Source organism: Mustelus asterias, chromosome 17, assembly GCF_964213995.1.
Source record: "Mustelus asterias chromosome 17, sMusAst1.hap1.1, whole genome shotgun sequence".
Lineage (NCBI taxonomy): Eukaryota > Metazoa > Chordata > Chondrichthyes > Carcharhiniformes > Triakidae > Mustelus > Mustelus asterias.
Window position 1 is genome coordinate 71,406,470 of NC_135817.1, and position 27,149 is coordinate 71,433,618.

Sequence of the window (27,149 nt, forward strand, 5' to 3'; positions counted from 1 at the left end):
GATACATTTGAGTAATTTCTGAATCATTTGTCTTTTGTCCTTTAGACAGCTGTCAAATTCTGGTAAAATTTACCCTAACTGCAGATGTAAGTCAGGATTTGTGTCTGGACTCCAATCTCCTGGTCAATAGTATAATGATCTATCATTCAAATTACTGTCCATTATGTATGACAGCATTTTCAAAATGTGCATTTCTGCCCAATTCACCAACATTTTTCTCCTCCTTTTTCCTGATAATGGTCGTTTACCTTCCTATAAAACCAGCATGCTTGCCAATTGTGTTGTGATATCCTTTGGCTTAAGAGCTCCTCACTGTTAGCTTGTATTTTCAAATCTTTGTTCCACTTAGATTCTAGTTGAGATCTAAGAACTGAACAGTGACAGAAATAACAAACCTTCCCACTCAAACGTGCAACCACAGCAAGGATGTTAACCATCGCTATATCAGTCATTAACGATCTGTACAATTCTTCTTCCTTCCTTCCTTTGCCACACTTCTACAATGTTTATTCTTTTTCTAAATATTGAGGGCATAACAAATTCACTGCACCTGGCTAGAAAGTGAGCAGAAATCCAGTTGCATTTGCAAGAAGAACTTGCAATGTTTTTTTTTCCAAAATGCAACAGCCCATGACAATGCAACATTCAAATTTCACAAAGCATTATTTATATAAATGCTACAGTGTGAGTTATATTTGATTTGTCACACATGCAGTCAAACTGAATCAACCATTGTAAATAGGCTAAGCATGAGGACAGCACAATGTTTTTGGCAGAACGTGAGCAGGCGATGATAGATAAAGCTAAATTGCTGCAAAAAGTTGAGGTTTCTTGTTTTGTTAACAAAAACCACATCATCAACTCCAGTACTTTTTTTTTAAGTTGTTGAAGATTTCTATTAATTATTGCTTGATAATCGCTGTTCCAATTCTTTCTTTAAAAACTTTAAAGTTTAAACAATCTCAAGATACCCTGAATTTGGTATATAATGTTTTGCAGTGTTGATACTTATCAATGATGATGTGCTCATCAATGCCTACTTTTTAAATGACTTCCTTCAGCATTTACTGTAGCATGTGGGTCTTATACGGAACAACAAATAGGGTATCGATGAAAACTATGCCTCAAATGTGGAAGCACATTTGGAAATAATGTGGTTGCATTGGTGCTTTAACGTGTGACACAGAAAGATTTTGATGCTCTTTTCAGACCATATGGCATGCTAAATTGCCCCTTTGTGTCTCAACATGTGTAGGTTAGGGGGAGTTACGGGGTGAGGATAAGGCGATGGTGGGCCTAGGTAAAATGCTCTGTCGGAGAGTTAGTACAGACTCAATGGGCCAAATGTCCTCCTTCTGAACTATAGGGATTCTATGATTCCGTGATTCATATCTTTTGCCCCTCTGTCCTCCTCTATCTCCCTCTGCCTCCCTCTGTCTCTGTCCCTCTTTCCCCCTCCGTCCCTCTTTGTCACAGTTACCCGATTTTCATAGCACACTTTATACCTGATTCTAGCTAGGTCTGGCTCTTCATTCTTCACTGAGTGATTATGCAACTCCTCACTCATTTGCATATAAGTAAACAACTTGCATTAATATAGCATGTGTAAGTTTTAAAATAAGCCAATGTACTTGATAGACATAGACATGGAAAATGGGCATGAAGCCATGAATGGAAGATCAGGAGGGGTGACTCAATTTGACAGAAGGATGATTTTTTCTGAGGAGCAGTTTAAAAATAAAAAAGCGACGGAGATAGAGAGGTTTAAGGAGTTAATCCCAGATGGCTGAAAGTACAGCCATTTGCTTTCTCGACAAAGGGCATGCACAAAAGTAGCTGGAGTCAGAGGAAGTGTGTCCAGGCTGAGTGAGGGAATGGCTGGTATATTTCTTAGGGCGGCACAGTGGCACAGTAGTTGGTACTGCTGCCTCATAGTGCCAGGGACCTGGGTTCGATTCCCGGCTTGGGTCACTGTCTGTGTGGAGTTCACACATTCTCCCCGTGTCTGCGTGGGTTTCCTCCGGGTGCGTTTCCTCCCACCATCTGAAAGACATGCTGGTTAGGTGCATTGACCTGAACAGGTGCTGGAGTGTGGCGACTAGGGGAATTTCACAGTAACTTCATTGCAGTGTTAATGTAAGCCTTACTTCTGACTAATAAATAAACTTTAGTGAAGATTGGTGAGGTTGAGTAATTCAAAGCGATGCAGGATTTCAAAGATAAGGGTCTTGATTTTACATTCAATGCACTGCGACATTGTGAGTCAATTTAGGTCAGCATGGGCAAAAGTGATGCATGAGCAGGACTTAAAGTGGAGCATGCAGCAGTATTTTGGAAAGTTTGGCCTTGAGGAGGACAAATGGGCCAAGGGTTTAGAATGCTTGCATATGGGGGAACAAAACGTATAGCTTTGATTTTTGCTCTCAAATACAGCAGTGGCAGCACAACGGAAGCATGAGACTTCCACTGCAGATATCACCTGCACTACCTTGTGATCACAAGGTCATAAGAAATATGTGCTGACAGATACAGTTAAGTCATTGGCTCCATCATACACCACAGTGGCACAATAGTTATCACTTCTGCCTCACAGCTCCAGGGGCCTGGGTTCGACTCCAGCCTTGGGTGAGTGCATAGAATTTGCACGGTCTCCCCGTGTCTGCATGGGTAAGATGCAGACACGATGAGCCAAATGGCATCCTTCTGCACTGTAGGGATTCTATGGTTCCATGCCATTATTCTTAATAGACTGGGGGAATAGGTCTGAGTGGTAGGCCTGCCTATGTCATTGCATGTTGTGCAAATCTATGCAAATCTTCTGATTGAAAGATGGCTCAAGGAGTGTCCATCCCGAATTTATGCTGGAAGACCAGTTGGTATGTGTACCTCAAATCAGCACCCTCCTATCGTCACCACTATTGCATCTCCGCCACAAAGTCCTGTGATTCTCATTGTTCTTCCTATCAACCTTGTTGTTAACTTCCTCCAGGGATGGATGTTTGCCTTTTGCGTTATGGTTGCAAATTGCTTCAGGTGTCCTGGCAATCTTTTGAACAGAAACTGGCCCATTGTAAGTGGGCACAGTTACAGCAATTCTGCCAGTATGTGTCCAATGGGCCTAATTTTACAATTCCTGGAGACCCCACATAGCACAGGAATTGTAAGCAACAGGTCTCAGGTACCCATGCATGTTCTAAAAAAATCTATTCTCTAGCAGTTTAGTTAGTATCCTATTTAAACTATTAATTATAATTTATAAACTCTAGACCAGTGCTTATATTACTATTAATTCACTCACTATTATACTATGATGATTGAATATTTTTATGTCCCAACTCTTAATGTGAATAAATGCCCTAGTTTAGGAAGAGAAAAATGCTCCCCAACCAATCGCCATGGACTCTTATATTGTGCAGTAACCTTTTACATGGCACCTTATCAAATCCTTTTGGATATACAAATACACCACATTTACTGGTTCCCCTTTATCCACACTGCTTGTTACATCCTCAAAGAACTCTAATAAATTTGCCAAACACAATTTCCGTTTCACAAAGCCATGTCAACTCTGTCTGATTTTATTATGATTTTCTAAATGCTCCACTGCTATTTCCTTAATAACGGATTCTGGCATTTTCCCAAATTTGAAATGTTGTCGCAAGGACAGATGATCAAACAAGCCATTGGAAAGTGCACTATTACAGTAAATTCATAATGAATATGAAATGTCTGGGTAAATTAAAGGCAAAATGTGACATTTACAAGAAATGCAGTAATAATGTAATATGGGCCTGAGCTGTTGGCCTGACTAGAAGTGTGTTCTGCGCTGGAAGATAGATTTCGGGTACTAAAAAGTGTTTATCCTTTACTTCTGAAGGCTTGGGGAGCATCTTGAAAGATCAAAGCCTTTAGTAGCTAATCATTGTACGGAATTGTGCTGTTTTGTGTTTTCATTTCACCAACCGCTTGTAAATAAAACATGGCAACACTAAGAAGCTGTTATTAACCGCAGTGTCCTGACCTGGTATTTCTATCATTGGAAACACCAGTAATGCAGAGTGTAAATATAAACTGGGACCTGCGCAAGTTCTCAAGGTACTAGATCTCACCACGGACAGACATGTAAGAGGCTGCAGCTTTGAGGGAGCAAGTTTACTGGAATGCACCAAAACTGTTGGAAGATCGAAGGGACCATTAAAATATCTTATAAACCCCAACCACATGAATTATGAAATGTGGCTAAATGTATAGTCACGTTGAGCTGATTCTGAAATTTTTTAGGGCTTGTGCCTAAAATGTGACCGTAAAAATCATGAAATGCCTCCTTTGTATTGTGTCGGTTCGAATTCAGAATAAATCTGCAAACATTGCGTGTGGTTAACATTGAGTAAGACTGAATTGAAGAATAAATTGTAAATTCGCCAGACTTTCCATCCCTTGCTATCCACCTCTGGTAGCTGGCTATCACCTGCTACAATGAAAGAAAGGAATTGCAGTGTCAGTCTATGCGATTACAATCTTAAAAATCTTTTGTATTTCAAGATATTCCCGCTTTACAGAATGTCACATCGCACAATCTTTATACTGTAAACCCAATGTTTTTGTGCTTTATTATTTAATTTCAAACCTACCGGTGTGGGAAGGGACAGTGAGCCATACTTGTATATTAGCGATAAGATTCCCTTTACATGAAACATTGAAAACACTTTGCTACATGGGTGGTTAAGGATCCAATGAACCCTTCTGAATCCCGAAATAGCTGCAGAAAGTAGATTATCTAAGGTTTATGTAGCCCAAATGTATTTTTAAAATAGTCAGGACATTATGAGGCTCATTTGAAGAGTGGGTTGGGAACAAGACAACTAGCCAGATTCTATAATGTGAAAGGAAGCACAAATTGTTGCAGTGAGGCATTCCACCCTAGTAATCTGATACTATTGTTCTGCTTTCTAACTGTCCTCAGGGGGCTGGCAATTTCACAAGGAAATTCCGCAAGGAAGAAACAGAATGTAGGCGAAATATCAGCCCTATAACTTGTTGTCATAAATCAGAAATAGCTTTGTTTATTTAAACTTGGTGCATTCATATACCATTATACACGAATGGATATACAAACCCATATATGCACACGTAGTCACACAGTGTAACAGTGTGGATACAGAAAAACATGTATATATGTATATAGAGAGAGAGAGTTAAATAATCTGCATGTGAATATGTAAATATGTTAGTGTTTAATGTTCATCTGTCAGTATATATAATCCAAATGCGAACGGATACACATACATGCATTCTGTAAATATAAATTGCCTTCGATCATAGTGATTTTTCATCAAAAATTATATTTTATATAAAAATGCATTTATAAAACGCTCTACCTTCCATCAAGCCGTTTTGATTTAAAGAACAGACTGAAATTTGACTTTAATCCTTTATCGTTGACGCTGTTTCAATTATTGCAGGGCACTTAATCAAACTCCAGCGATAGGTAAATACCTCCAACTACCTCTGCAAGTTATCCTTCCAAAATAACTCTGGGAGTTGTGTTCTTAACTTCTTATGTCTGTTGAGTAAAAGGTCAGTTCGCCCGTGGGTTCATTTTCTGTTGAAAACGCGGTGTGCTGTTCTGCATTTTATCTCCCTAAGACATCTCCCCCCTTGATAGGTTAGCTTCAGTGGACTACGGCTTGTATACGAGCACAGCATTTTCCGCTGGTGCTGTGTTCTACTTTGTAAATACGATATTATCGGAAGACCTAACGCTGAAATCAAACAATCAGAGGGTCAACAATTCACTTAGCCATAAGAACTCACTAGAAAACCGCGGAATAGTGGATTTAAAGTAATATTTCGAAGCTATTTCCACTCATCGTACACGTTCCCAATGTACTTTGAACATCCCGTGTACTTTGGGGCATAGCATTGAGATATTGTTGAGGGATATAATGGTGGCTGAGAATAAAGAATTAAAGGTAATAATAAAAACAAGCACAGCACTGGCCTTCACTTCTGGAGCCAAAGGCAGAGAAGTTACAGTAAACTGGTACAGAAACCTGGTTAGACCTCATTTGGGAGTAATGTGAACAATTCTCCTTTTCCTGTTATAAAAATACATACTGAAGGATTGGGGAAATGCATACAAAATGTAAAAACACATTGAGAGATTTCAACTATCAGGAAAGATTGAACTTTTCTCTAGATTAGGGACGTTGAAGGGTAAGCGGATTGAGGTCTTGGGGATGTTAAAAGGGTTTGGTGGGATTCGGAGTAGACTAGTGTTGGGGCACCGAAACCAGGGATCATTTTTTTAAATAGTCGCTAATGGATCCAATAGGGAATTCGGGGGAAACCTCTTTACCGGCTGCGCGACGAGAAACGGTGCTCATTGGCACTAGAGGGGTGGGGTTTGGGTGAATATAGAATGAACTCAAGTGAAAGCACATGGTGGGGCAGGGGAAGATAGAGGGGGAGAGATAGAGGGGGGATAGATAGAGGGGGGAGAGATGGAGGGGGATAGATGGAGGGGGATAGATAGAGGGGGGGAGAGATAGATGGGGGAGAGATAGAGGGGCAGAGAGGGGGAGAGATAGAGGGGAGAAAGAGGGGGCAGAGGTAGAGGGGGAGAGATAGAGGGGGAAAGATAGAGGGGGAAGATAGAGGGAGGAGAGATAGAGGAGGGCAAGAGATAGAGGGGGAAGAGAAAGATGGAAAGAGATAGAGGGGGGATGGGGAGAGATATAGGGGAGAGAGATGGAGGGGGAAATATGGGGAAGATAGAGGGGAAAGATAGAGGGGGAAGATAGAAGAGAGATAGAGGAGGGGGAGAGATAGAGAAGGAGAGATAGAGGGGAGAGGTAGATAGGGGTAGAGGGGGAGAGATGGGGAGAGATAGAGGGGGAAAAGATAGAGGGGAGAGATAGAGGGGGAAGATAGAGGGGGAGAGATAGAGGGGGAGAGATAGAGGGGGAGAGATAGAGGGGGAGAGAGAGGGAGAAAGATAGAGGGGGAAAGATAGAGCAGATGAGATAGAGGGATGAGCGATAGAGGGAGAGATGGGGGAGAGATAGAGGGGGAGGGATAGAGGGGGAAATATAGAGGAGGAAGGATAGAGGGGGAGAGATAGAAGGGGGAGATATAGAGGGGGAGGGATATAGAGGGGGAGAGATAGAGGGGGAGGGATAGAGGGGGAGGGATAGAGGAGGAGGGATAGAGGGGGAGGAATAGTAGGGGGAAAGATAGAAGGGGAAGATAGGTGGAGAGCTAGAGGGAGGGGAGATAGAGGGGAAAAGATAGAGGGGAGAGAGATGGAGGGGCTGAGAGGGTTAAATGGAGCAGGTTGGGAGGAGGCTTGACTGGAGCATAAAGGTTGGTAAGGATCAGTTCAGCAGAATGGATTGTTCTTGTGCAATTCGATGTAACACAATAACATTTGATGGTAACAGTTCTTCGCACAATATAGCAAGTTCCATGACTATTGTTTCTAGGACAAATCTGTGGGAAGTAGAAATGTAAGAATATGAGGTGCGTCTTCTGGAAAATGATTCCAATTCCAGGTCCGTGATGGTTCTGGGTATGAGAGCACTCAGGGAAATACCCTGGCTACCTTCACCTTAAATCCCTGAGGTTAATTCATTCTTGAACGTCCCCTGGGGTCCATTACAACCCGTGATGAAATATGTCTTGTTCACATATAAACCCTCTGATATAAATCCAGGTACGACCTGATGGCTGAGGTCTATCTTATAGTGAATCATTCCATAATGGTCGCCTCAATTAAATTGGAACTCTTGCCGCTCCGCCAGATAAGCAGCATTGATTAATGAAGCCGCATCAAATATTGTGTATCCCCACAGCTCTGAGGATACCATTGGAATAAACTGCCAAACCCAAAGGACTTGACATGAAATGAAATACATTGGGCGAAAGCAATTAACTCTCGCCTGCTTCGAGTAGGGACAGCATGTGGCACAGTGGTTAGCACTGTGCCTCCCATGCCAGGGACCTGGGTTCAATTCTGGCCTCGGGTCACTGGCGATGTGGAGTTTGCACATTCTGCCCTTGACTGCATGGGTTTCCTCCCACAGTCCAAAGATGTGTAGGTTAGGTGGATGGGCCATGATAAATTGCCCCTTAGTGTCAGGGGGACTAGCAGGGTAATGCTAAAGAGCCTGGGTGGGAGCGTTGTCGGTGCAGACTCGATGGGCCGAATGGCCTCCTTCTGCACTGTAGGGTTTCAATGATTCTAGCGTTTTCTCCTTATTGCGTTATTTTCATTATAAATGTTAGTAGCGAATGCAGATAAGAAATGGCCATGAAAAAGTGTCACCAGGTATCATTTCCCCGTTTCTCTCTCAATGTTTATGCCCTTTCACTTCATATTTTTGACATTAACAGTGAGAAACGTGGTGCCCAGCGTTCATCTGATGTGAATGCAATGTTGCAACAAAGTCAGCGATTTCCTGTTGCTCTGAATGTACCAGACAGCCCCAGATATGTACAGACTGGAGGAAGCGTAGCAGTGCGCACTGGGGAAATTCAGATGACTCCGTCTGCATCAGGCGCTGCTCCAGGACTGAGGATTTCAGAATTGGGAATACAATGGGTAGGTTATTGATCCTGGTCGCTACAAAGGTAGCTTTCCGGAAAGTGAACAAAATAGGTTCTGGAAACGTGGTTAGTTTTCTTTGCACTATGTATGATGATTCGGTTAATTGCACAGGGATTTTTATTTGCTTGTAAAGATTGCAAGATTGCATTTTAGTAGCTGGCAATAATAAACCCGCAATCAAAACAAATATGTCAGGGGACAGTTATTATTGAGTGGCATTGGGGCCACATACATTACAGCGTACTCACTCCAAACAACATGAATACACCAGAATAATTTGACGATTTGGTATGTTGTCAGATTGTAAAGTGCATTGGGAATCGCTAGTATTTTCGACTGTTTAAACTTGTTTCTTTTTGAATCTATGATGACCTGGAGATCAGTCCCTTATACAAAGGGTAGGAAACTTCGCCAACACCACCACCCTGTTAGTAACATGAGCATCAACTTGGCTTTTTAAAAAAAACCTGGGGGAATGGTGAAGTGATAATCAGGACACGAGGGTTGCAGACACTGGACCACGAATAAGGACATTGCACTCCAACCTGGATTACTGTCTCCTTTTAAGGATGGGGGATAAAAACTTTGTCGCAGCTTTCTTCGAAATATGGAATGAGTGGAGTGGACTTCGTAGATGGAGCGCATTAGACTGGAAGAGAATGGTTCTCAAGAGGCCAAGGCCTGTTTTGTTTGCCTCCCTTCTTACATTTTCATTGCCTGACTTAAACCTTTAGTCAGAATTCTGAATGGGGTTCTTGCCTACCTGACCACTGCTGACCTGCCAGCAATGACTGGCCATCCATCTCTCAAAGCCTAAACCATTAGAGCTAAGAAAACGTGGCCTGTATGTTAGGGTGGAAGGCACAAAGCTGATTGTGGAAGCATTTAGATGACAACGTTTCAAAGCAGGGCCGGAAACCTTTATTCTTGAGCAAGCTGGAAACATGCAATAATAACTACTCATTTATTTTTACAGATGATTTAACCAAATGCCACGTTGGAATTTGGGGATTGTTAGGTATTACTGTTTTAGCTTTGATGACTTCGCTTGTGATGAACGTTATCTACTGTACAGCGAACCGTCAGAAAGGTAAGCATCCTTTCTGTTGTTTTAATATTGTTCCTATAAAGTCCGATTCAAATACATGCCTGTAGTCAGAACACAAATACTAACTTTCAATTTGAGTCTGCAATGTCGTCAAATTTTAAATCCACCCAAGAGTTGCTAAAAAGTTAATACTCTGGTTAAAGGACAAAATTATATTAAGATCAAAAAACTACTGGGGCGTCTCAAGAAATGTGATAACTGGGCCCAACTACTATATTTAAGAGGGAAATGTCTAAGTTTCAGTTTTCATTTGTAAACAAGCATTTTAATTTCCTTAAATTCGTAAGAACTTGTTTCCTGTACTAATATATTCTACCTTCTTCCGTTGGGAAAAAGATAAAAAGTCGGAGGTCACGTACCAACCGACTCAAGAACAGCTTCTTCCCTGCTGCCGTCAGACTTTTGAATGGACCTACCTTGAATTAAGTTGATCTTTATCGACACCCTAGCTATGACTGTAACACTATATTCTGCACGCTCTCGTTTCCTTCTCTATGAACGATATGCTTTGTCTGTATAGTGTGCAAGAAACAATACTTTTCACTGTCTGCTAATACATGTGACAATAATAAATCAAATCAAATCAAAGCATAATGTTCATTACATTTCTGAACACTGACAGACACCAAGTAAGGACACACTATTCCTGATGTAATATGAGGCCTGGAGCCGTTAATACTGCTGAGCAGAACCCAGCCCCACAGCAGCACTGTACTCCTGTATGTGCAACTCTCCCCAGCTAAAGGAGGAAACAATGGATGGGAGTAAGGATTGCCGAGGACAATAAACAGAATGAATGAGGAAGGACCGACACAACAAAAAAAGTAGAAAACATGATAGAAGAAATTAGGTGATGAGAAAATGAAAAGTAGAAACACAAGCTGACCAAATAATTAAAAAAAACAACTTGCTATCAACCTCTGGGTTGGCCATTTGAATGGACATTTAACAGTGACGGCGAACAAACATCTCCCTCTTAAACATGGTAGTTGAGCCCATTTGTCACATTTCTTAAGTTGCCTCGCTAGTTTTTTTGTCTTCATATAATTTCAGCCTTTGACCAGAGTATTAATTTTGTTTTGAGCAACTTTAGGTGGATTGAGAATTTGACTGTATTGCAGATTCAATTTGAAAGTTAGTTTTTGTGTTCTGATTATAAGTGTGCACTTGAATTGGAATTTATTTCAAATGCAATTAAAACGGATAATAGCGACTTGAGAAGCTATGGTCATCAACTTGAAGCATCAAGTGAATAGCAGATAGTGCAGCAGTGAACTTGCCTCACTGTAACAAATTCTTTTAGACTGCCATTGTAACTTTCCATCGTTTATAGCATGTAAAGTTATGTTTCCATCACGTCACAAAATCAAACCTGCATTTGCCTTTATGTAGCATCAGTAGAGCAAATGTAGGCAGAACTGTAGAAGTGCTGGACTGTTGTAACATGGAGATGGAACTGTGAAAATGTGTGGGCATGGAACTTCCAAAACTTACCTTTGTAATTCAAGCATCAAGGTCAATCTCTGGAGGAAGGAAACAATATTGTCTCTTGTTGGCCACGTCATAATCTAAAATGATACGGGTATGAGTTCCAAAAGAGCAACTAGAGGATAGTTAATGGAAAGATAGTTTGCCAAGCAAACTGATACAATGCAGATCAGCTTGTGCACAGAATCATAGAATAGAATCATGGATTTGTTACAATGCAGAAGTCAGCCATCTGGACCATTGTGTCATGCTCACTCTCCTAAGGAACAATTTGCATAGTGCCACTCGCCTGCCCTCTCCCCATGTCCCTGCACATTCTTCCCTTTCAGATATTTAGAAAATTCAGAAAATGTAGATAACATTATGACACAGGAGGCCACTCTGCCCATCGTGTCTGCAATGGCAAGAAACGAACCACTCAGCCTAATTCCATTCTCCAGCACTTGGTCCGTGGCCCTGGAGGTTATTGGACTTCAGATGCATATCCGGATACCTTTCACATGAATTTCTGCCTCTAATGCCCTTCCAGGCAGTGAGTTCCAGATCCCTACCACCCTCTGGGTCAAAATATTTTTATTCATCTCCCATCTAATCCTTCTATCAATCACTTCAAAGCTATGCCTTCTAGTCACTAACCTCACTCCTAAAGGGGAATGGTCCTTCCTACCCCCCTAACCCAGGCTCCTCACAACCTTGTACATCTCAATCAGATCTCCCCTCAGCCTCCTCTGTTCCAAGGAAAACAACTCCAGCCTATCCAATATTTCTTCATAGCTGCAATTTCCCAGTCCAGGCAACATCCTCGTAAATCTCCATTGTACTCTCCCCATTGCAATTACACCCTTTCTCTAATGAGGTGACCAGGACTGCACACAATAAGTTATGGCTTAACTAGTGTGTTATATAGCTTCAGAATAACCTCCCTGCTCTTATATTCTGTGAATCAGCTAATGAAGGAAAATATTTCATGTGCCGTATTAACCAATTTAGCAACCTGGCCTGCTACTTTCAGGGATTTGTGGACATGCACCCCAAGCTCCCTCACTTCCTCAACACCTCTCAGTATCCTCCCATTTATTGTGTGTTCCTTTGCATTGTTTGGCTTCCCAAATGCGTCACCTCATGTTTAGTCTAGAGGTGGCAGCATGTTGGCACGGTGGTTAGCACTGTTGCCTCACAGCCCTGGGGACCTGAGTTCAATTCCGGCTTTAAGTGACTGTGTGTGGAGTTTCCACATTAAACAAAGGTAAAATGTTAGCAGTCCTCCAATCATCTGGCACAACACCTGTACCCAGTTAATTATGGTCAGAGCATCTTCGTGGGTTTCCTCCGGGTGCTCCAGTTTCCTCCCACAGTCCAAAGATGTGCAGATTAGGAGGATTGGCCATGCTAAATTGCCCCTCAGTGTCCAAAGATGTCTAGGTTAGATGGATTAGCCATGGTAAACGTGTGGGGTTACAGGGATAACGTGGGGGAAAGAGCCTGGATAAGGCACTCTGTCAGAAAGTCAGTGCAGACTCAAATGGCCGAATGGCTTCCATCTGCACAGTAGGGATTTTATGATTCTAGGTATACAGCACAGAAAAAGCCCTTTGGCCCATTGTGTAAACATCAGACAAAGAAAACCATTTAATTATTCTATTCCCATTTTCCAGTACTTGGCTCATAGCCTTGAATGCTTGACATGGCAAATGCACATCTAAATACTTCTTAAATACTCCACCACCCTTTCAGGCAGTGAGCTTCAGACTCCCATCAGTCTTTGGTGAAAAAGCTTTTCCTCACATTCCCTCTCAACCTCCTGCCTCTTACCTTAAATCTATGCCCCAATTTATCCCTGTTGAATTACATTTGTCACCTTTTTGACCACCTGACCAGGCCATTAATATCTTCCTGCAGCCTATAGCTTCCCTCCTATCAACTATGTGGCCAATTTTTGTGACATCTGCAAATTTCATGCTTCCTACGTTTAAGTCCAACTGATTAATATATTCCACAGAAAATGGGGACCTAGTACTGAGTTCTGTGGAGCTCCAATGGAAACAATCTTCCAGTCACAAAAACATGTCAATCATTGCCCTTTATTTCCTGCCACTGAGTCAAGCTCGATGGGTTTTAACTTTTTCAACCAGTCTGCCATCTGGGACTTTGCTAAAATCCATGTAGATCTCATCAACTGCACTACCCTCATCAATCCTCTTTATTACCTCCTCAAAAAATTCAATCAAGTTAATCAGATACAATCTTCCCGTAACAAATCCTTGTTGACTGTCCTTGATTACTCCGTGCCTTTCGAAGCGGCAATTTATCCTGTCTCAGAATTCAGATTCCAAAAATTTGCCCACTGAGGTTAGGCTGATTGGCCTGAACTTATTCAGTCTATGACTCACTTGTTTATTAAACAAAGGTAAAATGTTAGCAGTCCTCCAATCATCTGGCACAACACCTGTACCCAGTTAATTATGGTCAGAGCATCTGCTATTTCTTTCCTGGTTTCTTTGAACAGCCTGAGGTACATTTAATCAGACACATCGGGCAAGATCCTCCGGCCTCCCAGCTGCGTGTTTCCCGCCGGCGGGAGGAGGCGGGTTGTTTGTTTGTGGCGGGATTCTCTGGGCCCACCGCTGTCAATGGGAATTCCCATTGACGTCACCCCATGCCAGCGGGAAACCCACGGGCGGGGCTGCGCTGCGGTGGGACTGGAGAATCCCGCCGGAGTGAACGGCCAGAGAATTCCAGCCATCCATTTTCAAGGAAGCTAATCTCCTTAATACTTCTTCACTCCCTATGTTCATCACATCCAACACTCCATACACCTCCTCCACTACAATGTCTGCATCGGCCCACTTTTGTGAAAACAGATTCAAGATATTTATCAATATCCACAAAGTTAAAGTTAATGTGTATTAGTCACATGTAAGGCCTACATAAACACTGCAATGAAGTTACTGTGAAATTCCCCTTGTTGCCACACTCTGGCGCCTGTTCAGGTCACTGCATCTTACCAGCACGTCTTTCAGACTGTGGGAGGAAACCAGAGCACCTGGAGAAAACCCACGCAGACATGGGGAGAATGTGCAAACTCCACACAGACAGTAACCCAAACTGGGAATCGAACCCGGGTCCTTGGTGCTGTGAGGCAGCAGTGCAAACCACTGTGCCCTCCTGCTGTCCAACTTATGTTGTCCAAGACAACTTCTGCCTCTACACACAGGTTACCTTTTTCATCTTTTATGGGCCCTGCTCCTTCCTTAGTTATCCTCTTACTCGTAATCATAGAATCCCGAAAGTACGGAAGAGGCCATTCGACCCATTGAGTCTGTACCTACTCTCTGACACAGCATCTTACCCAGGCCCTAACCCCCACCCCGTCCCCGTAATGCCACACATTCTCTATGGCTAATCCACCTGACCTACACATCTTGGGACTCTGGGAGGAAACCGGAGCACCCAGAGGAAACCACAAAGACACAGGGAGAATATGCAAACTCGACAAAGGCAGCCACCCAAATTGAACCCAACTCCCTGGAGCTGTGAGGCAGCAGTGCTAACCACTGTGTCACCATGTATTGATAAAACAACTTTGGGTTCTTCTTGATTTTACCTGCCAATATTCTTCCATACCACTCTTTGCTTTCCTAATTTCCTTTTTGATTTTACCCCTACGCTTTCTATACCTCTCTTGACTTTCTGTAGTATTGGGTCCTCGATGTCTGACAATAAGACCATAAGACATAGGAGCAGAATTAGGCCACTCAGCCCATTGAGTCTGCTCCGCCATTCAATCATGGCTGATATTTTTCTCATCCTCTTTCTCCTGCCTTTTCCCCATAACCCCATATCCTCTTATTAATCAAGAACTTATCTATCTTTGTCTTAAAGACACTCAATGACCTGGCCTCCACAGCCTTCTGCGGCAAAGAGTTCCATAGATTCACCACTCACTGGCTGAAGAAATTCCTCCTCATCTCTGCTTTAAAGGATCATCCCTTTAGCCTGAAGTTGCTGCTTCTAGTTTTTCCTACTAGTGGAAACATCCTCTCCATGTCCACTCTATCCAGGCCTCGCAATATCCTGTAAGTTTCAATAAGATCCCCCCTCATCCTTCTAAACTCCAATGAGTACAGACGCAAAGTCCTCAACCATTCCTCATACGACAAGGGATTCTAGGGATCATTCTTGTGAACCTCATCTGGACCCTTTCCAAGGCCAGCACATCCTTCCTTAGATACGGGGCCCAAAACTGCTCCCAATACTCCAAATGGCGTCTGACCAGAGCCTTATACAGCCGCAGAAGTACATCCCTGCATTAGCTTTCCTTTTCTACATTATCACCCTGTATGTTACATGACATCAAGGGGGCTCTAGATCTGGCCATTCCATCCTTTTTCTTTGTAGGAACATGTTTCCTCAGAACTCCATAATCTCCCTTTGAATCCTTTTTTAAAAAAATGTATTAATTAGTCACAAGTAAGACTTAATTAAACACTGCAATGAAGTTACTGTGAAATTCCCCTAGTCGCCGCAGTCCAGCACCTGTTCAGGTCAATGCACCTAACCAGCACGTCTTTCAGACTGTGGGAGGAAACCAAAGCACCCAGAGGAAACACACATACTCACGGGGAGAACATGCAAACTCCACACTGACAGTGACCCAAACCGGGAATCGAACCTGGGTCCCTGGCGCTCACTGCCTTGTCACTGATTTACTATCAAGTAGCTGTTTCTGCAAAATTAACCTTGCCCCAATTTCGGACTTTAACTCCTGCTCTATCTTTATCCTTTTCCATAACTACGTTCACTCTCTATTGTCACTATCCTAGTGTCACATTCTTTGAAAGACCATTTGTATTAGTTGGTTAATTCTAATTCACATAAATTAGAATTCTGAAAATACAATAGATTTCTTACCCTTAAGCTTAATTTAGAAATTGTGGAAAACTAGTTAAAATTGTGGAAAATCCAGCTAAAAGGTTCAGCTGGATTATGAATATAATTTGCTGTCTTTTTGGCTAAAACAATACAAAGAAGACTTGGGCCATTAAAAGTTCACCAAAGAAAAAGATTCCATTTCAATTATCACTCAGATATGTTTCAGCAATTTGTCTGTTATTAAAAACCATATTTGTTTGACTTGTAAGAATGAATCAAACTTTCTCTGATTTGCAGCTCCCAGACCAATATACCGCAGTGTCAAACAATTGCAGAGGTATGGAAATCTCAATTAATATTCCAGTTTATCTGGACTTGGAAATAACTTTTCTTATCATGGATATGTATTTCTCGAAGGTATTTGCGTTGGTCTGTGAGCCTGAGGAGTCACATTTGTACAGGAATCTAAAATAAGTGTTATGTCCCTTGATTACGCTATTTGGCCAATGGTCCTATTTTTGTCATTGGATCATTCTCACGAAGTTTTCACTGGAATTTAAAACACCATTATGCATATACCAATGTGTGGCTGACATAATTTAGTTTTTTAGTTTATTTATTAGTGCCACAATTAGGTTTACATTAACACCGCAATGAAGTTACTGTGAAAATCCCCTAGTCGCCACACTCCAGCACCTGTTCGGGTACACTGAGGGAGAATTTAGCATGGCCAATGCGCCTAATCAGCCCATCTTTTGGACTGTGGGAGGAAACCAGAGCACCCGAAGGAAACCCACGCAGACCCGGGGAGAACGTGCAAACTCCACACAGACAGTGACCCAAGCCAGGAATCGAACCCGGGTCCCTGGCGCTGTGAGGCAGCAGTGCTAACCACTGTGCCACCGTCAGCTATGGACCAATTTCTGGCATGTAGCTGGCGGCACTGGAAATCCGGCTGCTGGAGACTCACGGAGGCTGTGGCGCCCAGCGAGAAGCCCGCGAAATGGCCTCCACTAGAGTCTCCCATCCTGCTGCGCTACAAAAGCAGGGTAGTGGGCTGGGAGAATCGCCCCCATTGTTTCTTGCGCGCTATACAGACAAAGCATACCATACAAAGAGAATGAAAGAAGAGAGTGCACAATGTAGTGTTATAGTCATAGCTAGGGTGTTGAGAAAAATCAACTTAATGCAAGGTAGGTCCATTCAAAAGTCTGATGGCAGCAGGAAAGAAGCTCTTCTTGAATCAGTTGGTAAATGATCTCTGACTTTTGTATCTTTTTCCTGATGGAAGAAGGTGGAAAAGGGAATGTCCAGGGTGCGTGGGGTCCTTAGTTATGCTGGCTGCTTTTCCAAGACAGCAGGAAGTGTAGACAGAGTCAATAGATGGGAGGCTGATTTGCGTGGTGGACTGGGCTATGTTCACAACCCTTTGTAGTTTTTGCTTTAAATACTTAGACTTAAGTTTAATCACTTTGTAATTGATTTATTTAAAATGTTTGCTAAATGTTACTGTTGAAACTTAGTTGCATCAACAATGATGGCCATTACAAACAAATGGACTAGTCCACACAACTAATCTACTGAATTAGAAAAGCTTTATGCCAATTCACTTATTTACTGAAATTACTCAGTTAGCATTCTAGGATTGATTATTTTAACTGAAGCTTTATCCCTGGATTCTTCACTCAAAGCTCTGTTTCATAGCAGTGAATCGCAATGTTGGCATGAAAACTTTATTTCAGATTTTTCTAAATATTTCAGATATTAGATGGAGATAATGCATAGTTATTACAGATATATTCTAAAAAAAGGTTATCAGCTACATCAGGAGGTTGAACTGTCATGGCCAGCAACTTGTTGTGAAGACATAGAATCCCTACGGTGCAGAAGAGGGCTATTCAGCCCATGCAGTCTGTACTGACTCTCCGAAAGAGCATCTTGCCCTGGCCCATCCTCCCCTGTCCTATCCCCATAAGCCCATGAATTTATCATGGCCAATTCACCTAATCCACACATCTTTTGATTGTGGGAGAAAACCGAAGCATCTGGAGGAAACCCACGCAGACACGGGGAGAACGTGCAGACTCCGCACAGACAGTCACCCAAGGCTGGAATCGAACCTGGCTCCCTGGCGCTGTGAGGCAGCAGTGCTAACCACTGAACTGCCAGGAGGAATAAAATGAGTAAAACTCACGTTTGGGCCACATCCACCCATTTGAAGGGAAGCACGCGTGGATTCTACTCTGCCCCTCAAGACACCAGTTTCCAAACGGTCCTAAATTAGGTCAGAATCAGAGAGAGGTATTCAGCACTGGAAAATGCTCTTCAGCCCATCGCCACTGCGCTAGCCAAAGACAAATCACTTAACTATTCTAATCTCATTTCCCAGCACTTGGCCTATAGCCTTGTATCCCTTGGTATTGCCAGTGCACATCTAAACACTTCTTAAATACTATGAGGGTTTCTGCCTCCATCACCCTTTCAGGCAGTGAATTCCAGACTCCCACCACCCTCTGGGTGAAAAAGATTTTCCTCACATCCCCTCTAAACCTTCTGTCCCTCACCTTAAATCTATGCCCCTGGTTATTCATCCCTCTGCAAAGGGGAAAAGTTTAATCCTGTTTACTCTATCCATGCTCCTCTGCTCCAAAACAAACAACCCCAGACTATCCAATCTCTCTTCATAATTAAAACTCTCCAGCCCAGGCAACATCCTGGTAAATCTCCTCTGCTCCCTTCCAGCAGTATCACATCCCTCCTATAATGTGGATTCCAGAACTATGCAATATACTCTAGCTGTCGCCTAACCAACATTTTATATAGTTCCAGCATAACCCCCCTGCTCTTAAACTCTATGCCTTGGCTAATAAAGGCAAGTATATCATATGTCTTCTTAACCACTTTATCCACCTGTCCTGCTATCTTAAAGGACCGGTGTACATGCACACCAAGGTCCCTCTGATCCTCGGTGTTTCTGAGGATCCTGCCATTCATCATGTATTCCCTTGCCTTGTTTGTCCTTCCCAAGTGCATCACCTCACACTTAGCTGGATTGAATTCCATTTGCCACTGATCAGCCCATCTGACCAGCCAGTCTATATCCTTCTATAATCTAAGGCTATCCTCCTCACTATTCACCACCTTACCAATTTTCGTATCATCCGCAAACTTACTGATCAACCCTCCTACATTCGAGTCTAAATTATTTATATGAATCACAAACAGCAAGGGTCTCAGCACTGATCCTTGTGTGATTCCACTGGACAGTCTTCCAGTCAGAAAAACACCCCTTGACCATCACCCTCTGCTTCCTGCCACTCAGCCAAATATGGATCCAATTAGCCAAATTTCTCTGGTTCCCATGAGCTCGTTACCTTCACTATCAGTCTCCCATGTGGGACCTTATCAAAGGTCTTGCTGTAGTCCAATTAGACTACATCAAATGCATTGCCTTTACACACCATGGGCAGCACGGTGGCACAGTGGTTAGCACTGCTGTCTCACAGTGCCAGTGACCCAGGTTCGATTCCCAGCTTGGGTTACTGTCTGTGTGGAGTTTGCACGTTCTCCACGTGTCTGCGAGGGTTTGCTCTGGTTTCCTCCCACAGTCCAGTTAGGTGCATTAACCTGAACAGGCGCCGGAGTGAGGCGACTAGGGGAATTTCACAGTAACTACATTACAGTGTTAATGTAAGCCTTACTTGTGACTAATAAATAAACTTTTAATTTTTCACCTCTCCGAAAAATGCAATCAAGTAGGTCAGACATGATTGTCCCTTAATAAGAAAGAATGAATGCTCAAAAGGTCACACAAAAAAATTAAAGGCAACTGAAGAATATAAAAATAAGCTCCTTCTGCATTTTCTAACTAAAGGGTGATAAGTATGTGGGACAGGTTACTGGCATGGGTGGTAGAACAAGCAAACTTAATGGATTTCAAAAAGGAACTAGACAAATTCTCATCAGCAAACACAACTCAGGTCTATTAGATGTGCTCAAAAGGAATACTTGGATAGATGGGTTAGCTGGATCAAATATGCCTGAAACAGTTACTATGTTATATATTCATATATAATATATCTATAAATAATGTATTCAAGACAGCTCGATGGATTCTTTTGGGGTACTCGAGAATGAAAGGGTATGGGGCTAATGCAGGAAGGTGGAAGATCATATGGAATGGCACAGCAGCTTACATAGTGCGTTAACTAGTTCTGAAAGACATGCTGGTTAGCTGCATTGACCCAAACAGGCGCCAGACTGTGGCAACCAGGGGAATTTCACAGTAACTTCATTGCAGTGTTAATGTAAGCCTTACTTGTAACTAATAAATAAACTTTAAACTTTTAACCAGCCTGATTTACAAGCCGACAAATACAATCAGTGTATCTTTACATATTAGAAGTTGAACCCAAGACACTCACTTAAAACTATTTCAGTAAAGGATCAGTAAAACAGAAATACTGCACTAATAGTTTAATACTTTATTTAATGGAATTGTCTTGTTTTTATGCATTAGTCCTGCAATTCAGGAGGTGGATGACAATCCAATTTATGGCAATCTCAACCAGGATAACACAGGTATGTTTCCCAGTCTTAATGTACCCAGTAAAATGATTGATCAAATTGGAGATAACGGGCTGGACTTACTGAGAGTGATGTTACCATACAAACAATAATATCAAGTCACCTCCCGCCCACCTCCACACAATTTAGACAGGTCAACAACTTGTTTAAAATGTTAAAAGGATGTTAAATCATCCAAGTGCATCAAGAAATTTGAAATTATACACCGAAAGATTATATATATAACCCAATAAACAAATGACAATGGGCTGTAACCTCCGACCTCCAGGAAAGATTGCACTGAAATTGCCCGGAATGTTCATACTGGGAATCATCCGAAATTGCAAGTTAAATTGCAAACTCCTGGAGGTTGTGACTGTTCCAATCAAGTTATTCAGAAAAAGTTAGAAGAATTAAAACCACTCCTAGCCTCTGGGTAACTATTGTATAACCCAGCACCAATCCCCCATGGGACCCCTGCCATCCATCTACTCTGGAACACCCAGGGGACTCCTGCCCCTCCCCACAGGATATCCAACCCTCACGGTACTTCACCCGCTCCCCAATGGAACATCCAATTCCTATTGGAACCTCCCACTCCCACAGGACCATTCCCCTTCCTACGGAACTTCCACCACCTCCCTCATTCCCCACAGCCCAGGCCTGAGTTTCAGCTGACAACCCTGCCCACCACTCCCCTCGCCCCCAGGTGAGGCCCAATTCCTCCACCCTCCCAACCCCGGGCAGACCCGGCTTCCCTCTCCCACCCCCAGCAGCAGGCTGTTCTGGTAAAATCCCATATGATACAAAACTGTACAAGTTGGTGGCTACAATAACAGTGGTATAGTTATACATTTCAAAAATCAAAAGGGAAACCTTAATAACTAGTGTTAATAACAAAAAGATCATTGTGAAAAATGTTTAGCTCCAGAAAATAATCAGCAAGTGCAATCTTTTTGTTTTTAAAGTTCAAGATGAGTGCTGTTATGAAGCCATGACACCAGCTAATAGATGCGGAGATGAAACTAAGGTATTTCTGTCAAGGAGATAATCCATCAGCAATTCACATCTTATGCAGTGTTGAGTTTGACAGGACATTGTAAATTTATGAAGTTAATTCAGCATTCATAATCCTTCATGCCACATTGCAAGAGTTTTGTGAATTCTGTCTTGTTGGTGATGGTCATTACCCGGAACTTGTGTCACATGAACGTTACCTGCCACTCATCAGCCCCGCCTGAATGTTGTCCAGGTCTTGCTGCATATGGAATAGACAACTTTAGTATCTGAGGAGTCACGAATAATGCTGGCCATTTTGCAATCATCAGCGAACATTCCTATTTCTAACTAGTGGGGTGTTTCCCCCGACTCCCATTGACTCCAGTTTTGCTAAGCCTCCATACACAATCAAATGCCGCCAGTCACTGTCAGCTCGCCTCTTTTTTCCATAAGGCCATGAGATAAGCAGCTGAGTGGCTGTGGCAGAAACCAAACTGAGTGTCAGTGAGCAGGTTATTACTGAGTACAAGCCACTTGATAACACTGTCAATAACATTTTCCATCACTCTGATCACAAGTAGTCTGATGGTGCAGTAATGAGCTAGGTTGGATTTGTCCTGCTTTTTGTGGACAAGACATAGCTGGACAATTTTCCACGTTGTCAGGGAGATGACAGTGCTTGGCTAAGGGTGCAACTTGTTCTGGAGCACAAGCCTTCAGTACTATTGCTGGAATGCTGTCAGGCCCCATAGCCTTGATAGTATCCAGTGCCTTCAGTCATTTCTTGATATCAAGTAGAGTGAATCGAATTGGTTGAAGAATGATCTGTGAGTTGGAGGTGTTTGCATTGTTGAGGGGAATGGGGGAATTTAGGAGGGGGGTTGCAAAAGGAAAGGTTTAGAAATAACTAAACACATAAAAGCAAGAGTAAATTGCTGACAATTTTAGGGAGAAAATGAATCAACAGGAAAGTACAACATCTGCTCAAATACCTGCTTCTGGCACAGCACTGTCAAAGGTACCTGCTCCAGGTAGTTTCTGTTCCTAGGTAGCATGTCCACAATTTCCTGATATACAAGGGGAGCAGGTGAAGACCCCCACGATTCTAAACTATGTGAAAAAAAATGGCCTTTACAGTAGGGGGATTTTTAAAAAAGAGTAACTGAAGTGGGCATTGAAACAGGTCAGAAATCATGATGATGTGGTAACTAAAAGTAAAGTAGCTAGACTAAATCTGTGATGGATGTTGTTAATACTTCAGCTGCAAAATGGTAGTTTTATTACAAATGCTTTCTGATATCGCCCTTCAATTATCACTATTGACCAACTATTGGCAACATATTATATTTTCAGTGGAATTTCCCCACATCACTTTTCTACTTCCTACACAAACTCAGTTTATGTCTTATTTGGCACTGACTTAAAAACTTGTGAACTGCTATCTGCTGACTTGAGAATAGAGTGGAACGCTCTGCCACTGGGCACCATCACCTAAAATCTTTTAAGTGTACTTTAAACATGAAATAATCTCCACATTCTAATATGCTGCTGTGTTCGTTCATAGGTGGTAATTGAAAATCAGATGTGTTATGCATCTCTAGATCTTTCAGTGGAAAGAAAAAAGAAGTTCAGAAAGATGGAAAAACAAAAGCCAAATAAGGATATACTGGAGGATGATAATATGTCACTGAACACACATGCATTGACCTCAAGACCCAGCCTTTATCTGAACAGTGAGCAGCTTTCTTTTAATGAAGATGGAAGAGAAGAAACTAGTCATGATGATCCAGTTATTTTTTATGGCAGGATAAATACATCTCAAAGCACATTGTCAATAAATGATACAGCAACAGCATTTGACAATACAAAATGACTTTTAGCTTGTGCTGGTATCAGTGTTGGTAAGATTTATCTTGAAGGAATGCAACATCTGGGGAAATGTGTACACGTTTATTGTGAAATAGTTTGCATTGAAAGTTGGTTTGTGCACCATTTATACGGGAAATAGGGAATGACAAACTACTTTTAGTTTTAATTTTCTATCATTTCAAAAAAAACCCAGTTGAGAAACTCCATTTTGAATTCATGAGCAGTGAAAAATAAGCATGCCTTAATATTCATATTTTCCATAATTCACTCATTGCTTTTGCAGTTTTAATCAAAGGGGTTCTAGCTAGTCTGAATGTTCAAGTGCATTCAGATGTCAGAGATCTCCATGTTGTTACTCATTGAAGACACATGGTAGAATTGCATCATTGCTGCCTGTATACATCCATTTGAATTGAACAATTCATACAGGGAAAGCAGGATGGTAAATGTGACAACATGTTTGAATAAGAATTGATACTTGGAATGTGGAATTATCAAATTGTTTGAATGTTTGAAATCCAGGTCGTTTTACAGTTTGAGTCATCTGCTACAGCTACACTATTTGGCAATGCTCTTGGTTTAAAAATAAGCCGAAAGAGGCAAAGTAAACTATTAAAAAATAGGTGTGATTCAAGTCTCTCGTATTCTAAGGCACTCCTCGTCAGCCTCTCAGGTCCTACCCACTTTAAACTCAAGGTTAACCAAAACCCTGCTGTCCAAAGTCTGTCCATTCTTCACTCCAATGCTTGCTGATCTACACTAGCTATTAGTTAAGCAGTGCCTCAGTTTTAAAATTCTCATGTTTGATCTCAAATCCATGGATTCCCTACCTCTGCCATTTCCTACAACATTGCAATCCTTCAATCTGTGCTCTAATTCTAGACTCTTAAGCACTCTACTTTAAATCGTTCCAATGCAGGTGGACATTCATCCTTCAGCCGTGAGGGCCTTAAGATCTTTAATTTCCTCCATCACCCTCTCTTTTCTTTTTAAGACACTCATTAACAACCTTTGATCAAACCTTTGGTCATCTGTCCTAATATTTTATGTAGCAGTGTCATATTTTGTTTTATAATCCCATGAAGTGCCTTGGGAGCTTTCATCACAATAAAGGTGCTATGTAAATATCTGTCATTATTGTTGACATGCTAATTATTTCATCTTAAATAGCATTTATATAAACACATTTGCCCTGTCTTACCACTCTTATGACTGGATGCTGTTACAAACCAGGAAAAACAACATTCCTACATCTGATTAATATAGATTGCAGCAACTGGAAGAAACTGATAAATGTCAAATTCTGATCTGATATTTAAGTTTAAAGCCTTGATATATAACAAGATGTATATTTAACCAGACAGCTACATATGTACAAAAATTAAGTTGCAGCCAATCACCTCAAATTGCATTTGAAAATGTGTTTTTGGGTAGGAATTCTCCTTCATTCAGCAGTCTGTCTGTGACTTCCCTTTCATTCAAATTAATGAGCAGTAACTCGCAGGCTGGCAAATGTGGAAGTTCCTTATTCAAATAGTCACCAACATGATGCAAAATCAAAAATAAGACTTTTAAGTCAAAGTTTGATGGAGAGCCTCAACAATTGAGGGAGCATATTCAAAGATTAGTGGAATATCAGCACGTAACTTAAAGATGTTCTGAAGATTGTGGTTAATGTGCATTGCAATCCTGTAACTTGTGTTTTTTGCCTTTAACTGAACAGAAATAATCTCCATTTTTATTTAAGGGTTAGATCTGGGGCAGATTTTGAAAAGGTTGCTTCTTCTAATAGGAGGCATTAACAATATTGCTGACAGGGCAATGTACTATTTGTAGATTTGCTAACAAAATGGTAATGCTAATGATTATATTCTCTTATATACTGAATATATATTCTGAAGTAAAAGTTAACAGCTGCAGATTATTTAAATAAACATTAAATTATGTAAAGTACTGCATTTTGATATGTACTTCTTGAGCTAAAATTAGTTTTCTAAGCACTGAATTTAAGATAAATAGACGCTTAGGACATTTTCAGTGAATTTACTAGAGATCTTTACATTTTTCTTATAAATTCGCCAGTAATGTAATAGTCAACCATGATGCCATAAAAGTAATTTTTCAATCCAAGAGTTGCTATTTTGAAACTTTTACACTGCTTTTTTTAGCAAATCAAAATAGTAATGTTATCAGAAAACATTTTGAATGATTTGCGTACAATTGAAGATCCAATGGAAGATTAAGTGTATGTTTTATGAATTAATGTCAATATTGGCTGAAAGATGAAAAACAAGCACTTATTAGTGAAGTGCGCATCCACATACTGAACGGATATCCCAAAGAATTGTTAGAGATTGCTATGGTCTTTAATGAAATGGATTCAGAAACTCAAAGCAAAGTGGTCAAATTTGCAAAGGAAACCAAACTTCACTTAAATTGAGTTGGACAAAAGAAGTGCAAAGTGCTATCTGTACATAGAAAGGAAAATTGGCAACACGCCTGCACTGTACATAGAAACATAGAAGCAGGAGTAGGCCGTTCGGCTCTTCAAGCCTGCTCTGCCATTCATTTTGACCATGCCTGATCATTGAATTCAATATCCTGATCCTTCCCCCATATCCCTTGATCCCTTTAGCCCCAAGAGCTATATCAAATTTTTTCTCCCCTCAATTCTAAAAGGTTTACCCATTATCCTCAAACTATGACCCCTAGTTCTGGACTCCCCCACCATTGGGAACAGTATTTCTGAATCTACCCTGTCTAACGCTGTTAGAATTTTATAAGTATGAGCTCTCCTCTCATTCTAAACTCCAGTGAATATAATCCTAAACAATTTAGTCTCTCCTCATATGACAGAGCAGCTATCCCCGGAATCAGCCTGTTAAACCTTTACTGTACTCCCTCTATAGCAAGGACATCCTTCCTCATATCAGAACACCAAAACTGCACACAATACTCCAGGTGTGGCCTCACCAACGCCCTATACAATTGCAGCAAAAGAGGTCATCCAGATTCGAAACGTTAGCTCTTCTCTCCCCACAGATGCTGTCAGACGTGCTGAGATTTTCCTGCATTTTCTGTTTTTGTTGCAGCAAAACATCCCTATTCCTATACTCAAATCCTCTTGCTATGAAGGCCAACTTATCATTTACCTTCTTTACTGCCTGCTGTACCTGCAGGCTTACTTTCAGCGACACCAAGGAGTATCAACCTCTCTCAATTTATACCCATATCCATGTTGAAATAGCTGAGGATGAAGTTGAGACACCTATAAATGGAGTTTTTCTTTAACTCCTTTCATACACTTCACCCAAGAAGGTAGTCAGATTCTCAGTTCAATGCTTCATACAAAAAGAAATCAGCAATGTACTGCATTGAAGGGTCAGTCTAGATTTCATGCTCGCATCCTGCAGTGGGACTTGAATCTAAAAGTGCTACTACTAAACTAAGACCAAAAATCAACTTGCAGGATTTAGCTAAGTAGGATACTGTTACATTGCTGAAAACGCCATTAGCAAAGTACATGAAATTTGATTTGATTTATTGTCAAATGTATTAACATAATGAAAAGTATTTTCTTGCGCACTATACAGACAAAACATAGTTCATAGAGAAGGAAACGAGAGAGTGCAGAATGTA

General features: G+C 41.5%; 1 protein-coding gene across 1 annotated transcript; it reads left to right on the top strand.

Annotated features, from left to right (window-relative positions):
- Positions 1 to 8,502: 8,502 nt before the first annotated feature.
- Positions 8,503 to 25,638, top strand: LOC144506194 (T-cell receptor-associated transmembrane adapter 1). The gene is made up of 6 exons (XM_078232050.1): positions 8,503 to 8,602; positions 9,585 to 9,698; positions 16,374 to 16,413; positions 20,596 to 20,657; positions 21,611 to 21,672; positions 23,206 to 25,638. The coding sequence occupies exons 1-6, from the start codon at positions 8,599 to 8,601 to the stop codon at positions 23,512 to 23,514; spliced, it is 591 nt and encodes a 196-aa protein (XP_078088176.1). The 5' UTR covers positions 8,503 to 8,598; the 3' UTR covers positions 23,515 to 25,638.
- The last annotated feature ends 1,511 nt before the right edge of the window (positions 25,639 to 27,149 follow it).

Excerpts from the sequence above, each read along its gene's own strand:
- LOC144506194 (XM_078232050.1), top strand. Across the intron at positions 9,699-16,373 it reads TACAGCGAACCGTCAGAAAG|CTCCCAGACCAATATACCGC; the intron begins GTAAGCATCCTT and ends TCTGATTTGCAG. Across the intron at positions 20,658-21,610 it reads TCTCAACCAGGATAACACAG|TTCAAGATGAGTGCTGTTAT; the intron begins GTATGTTTCCCA and ends TTGTTTTTAAAG.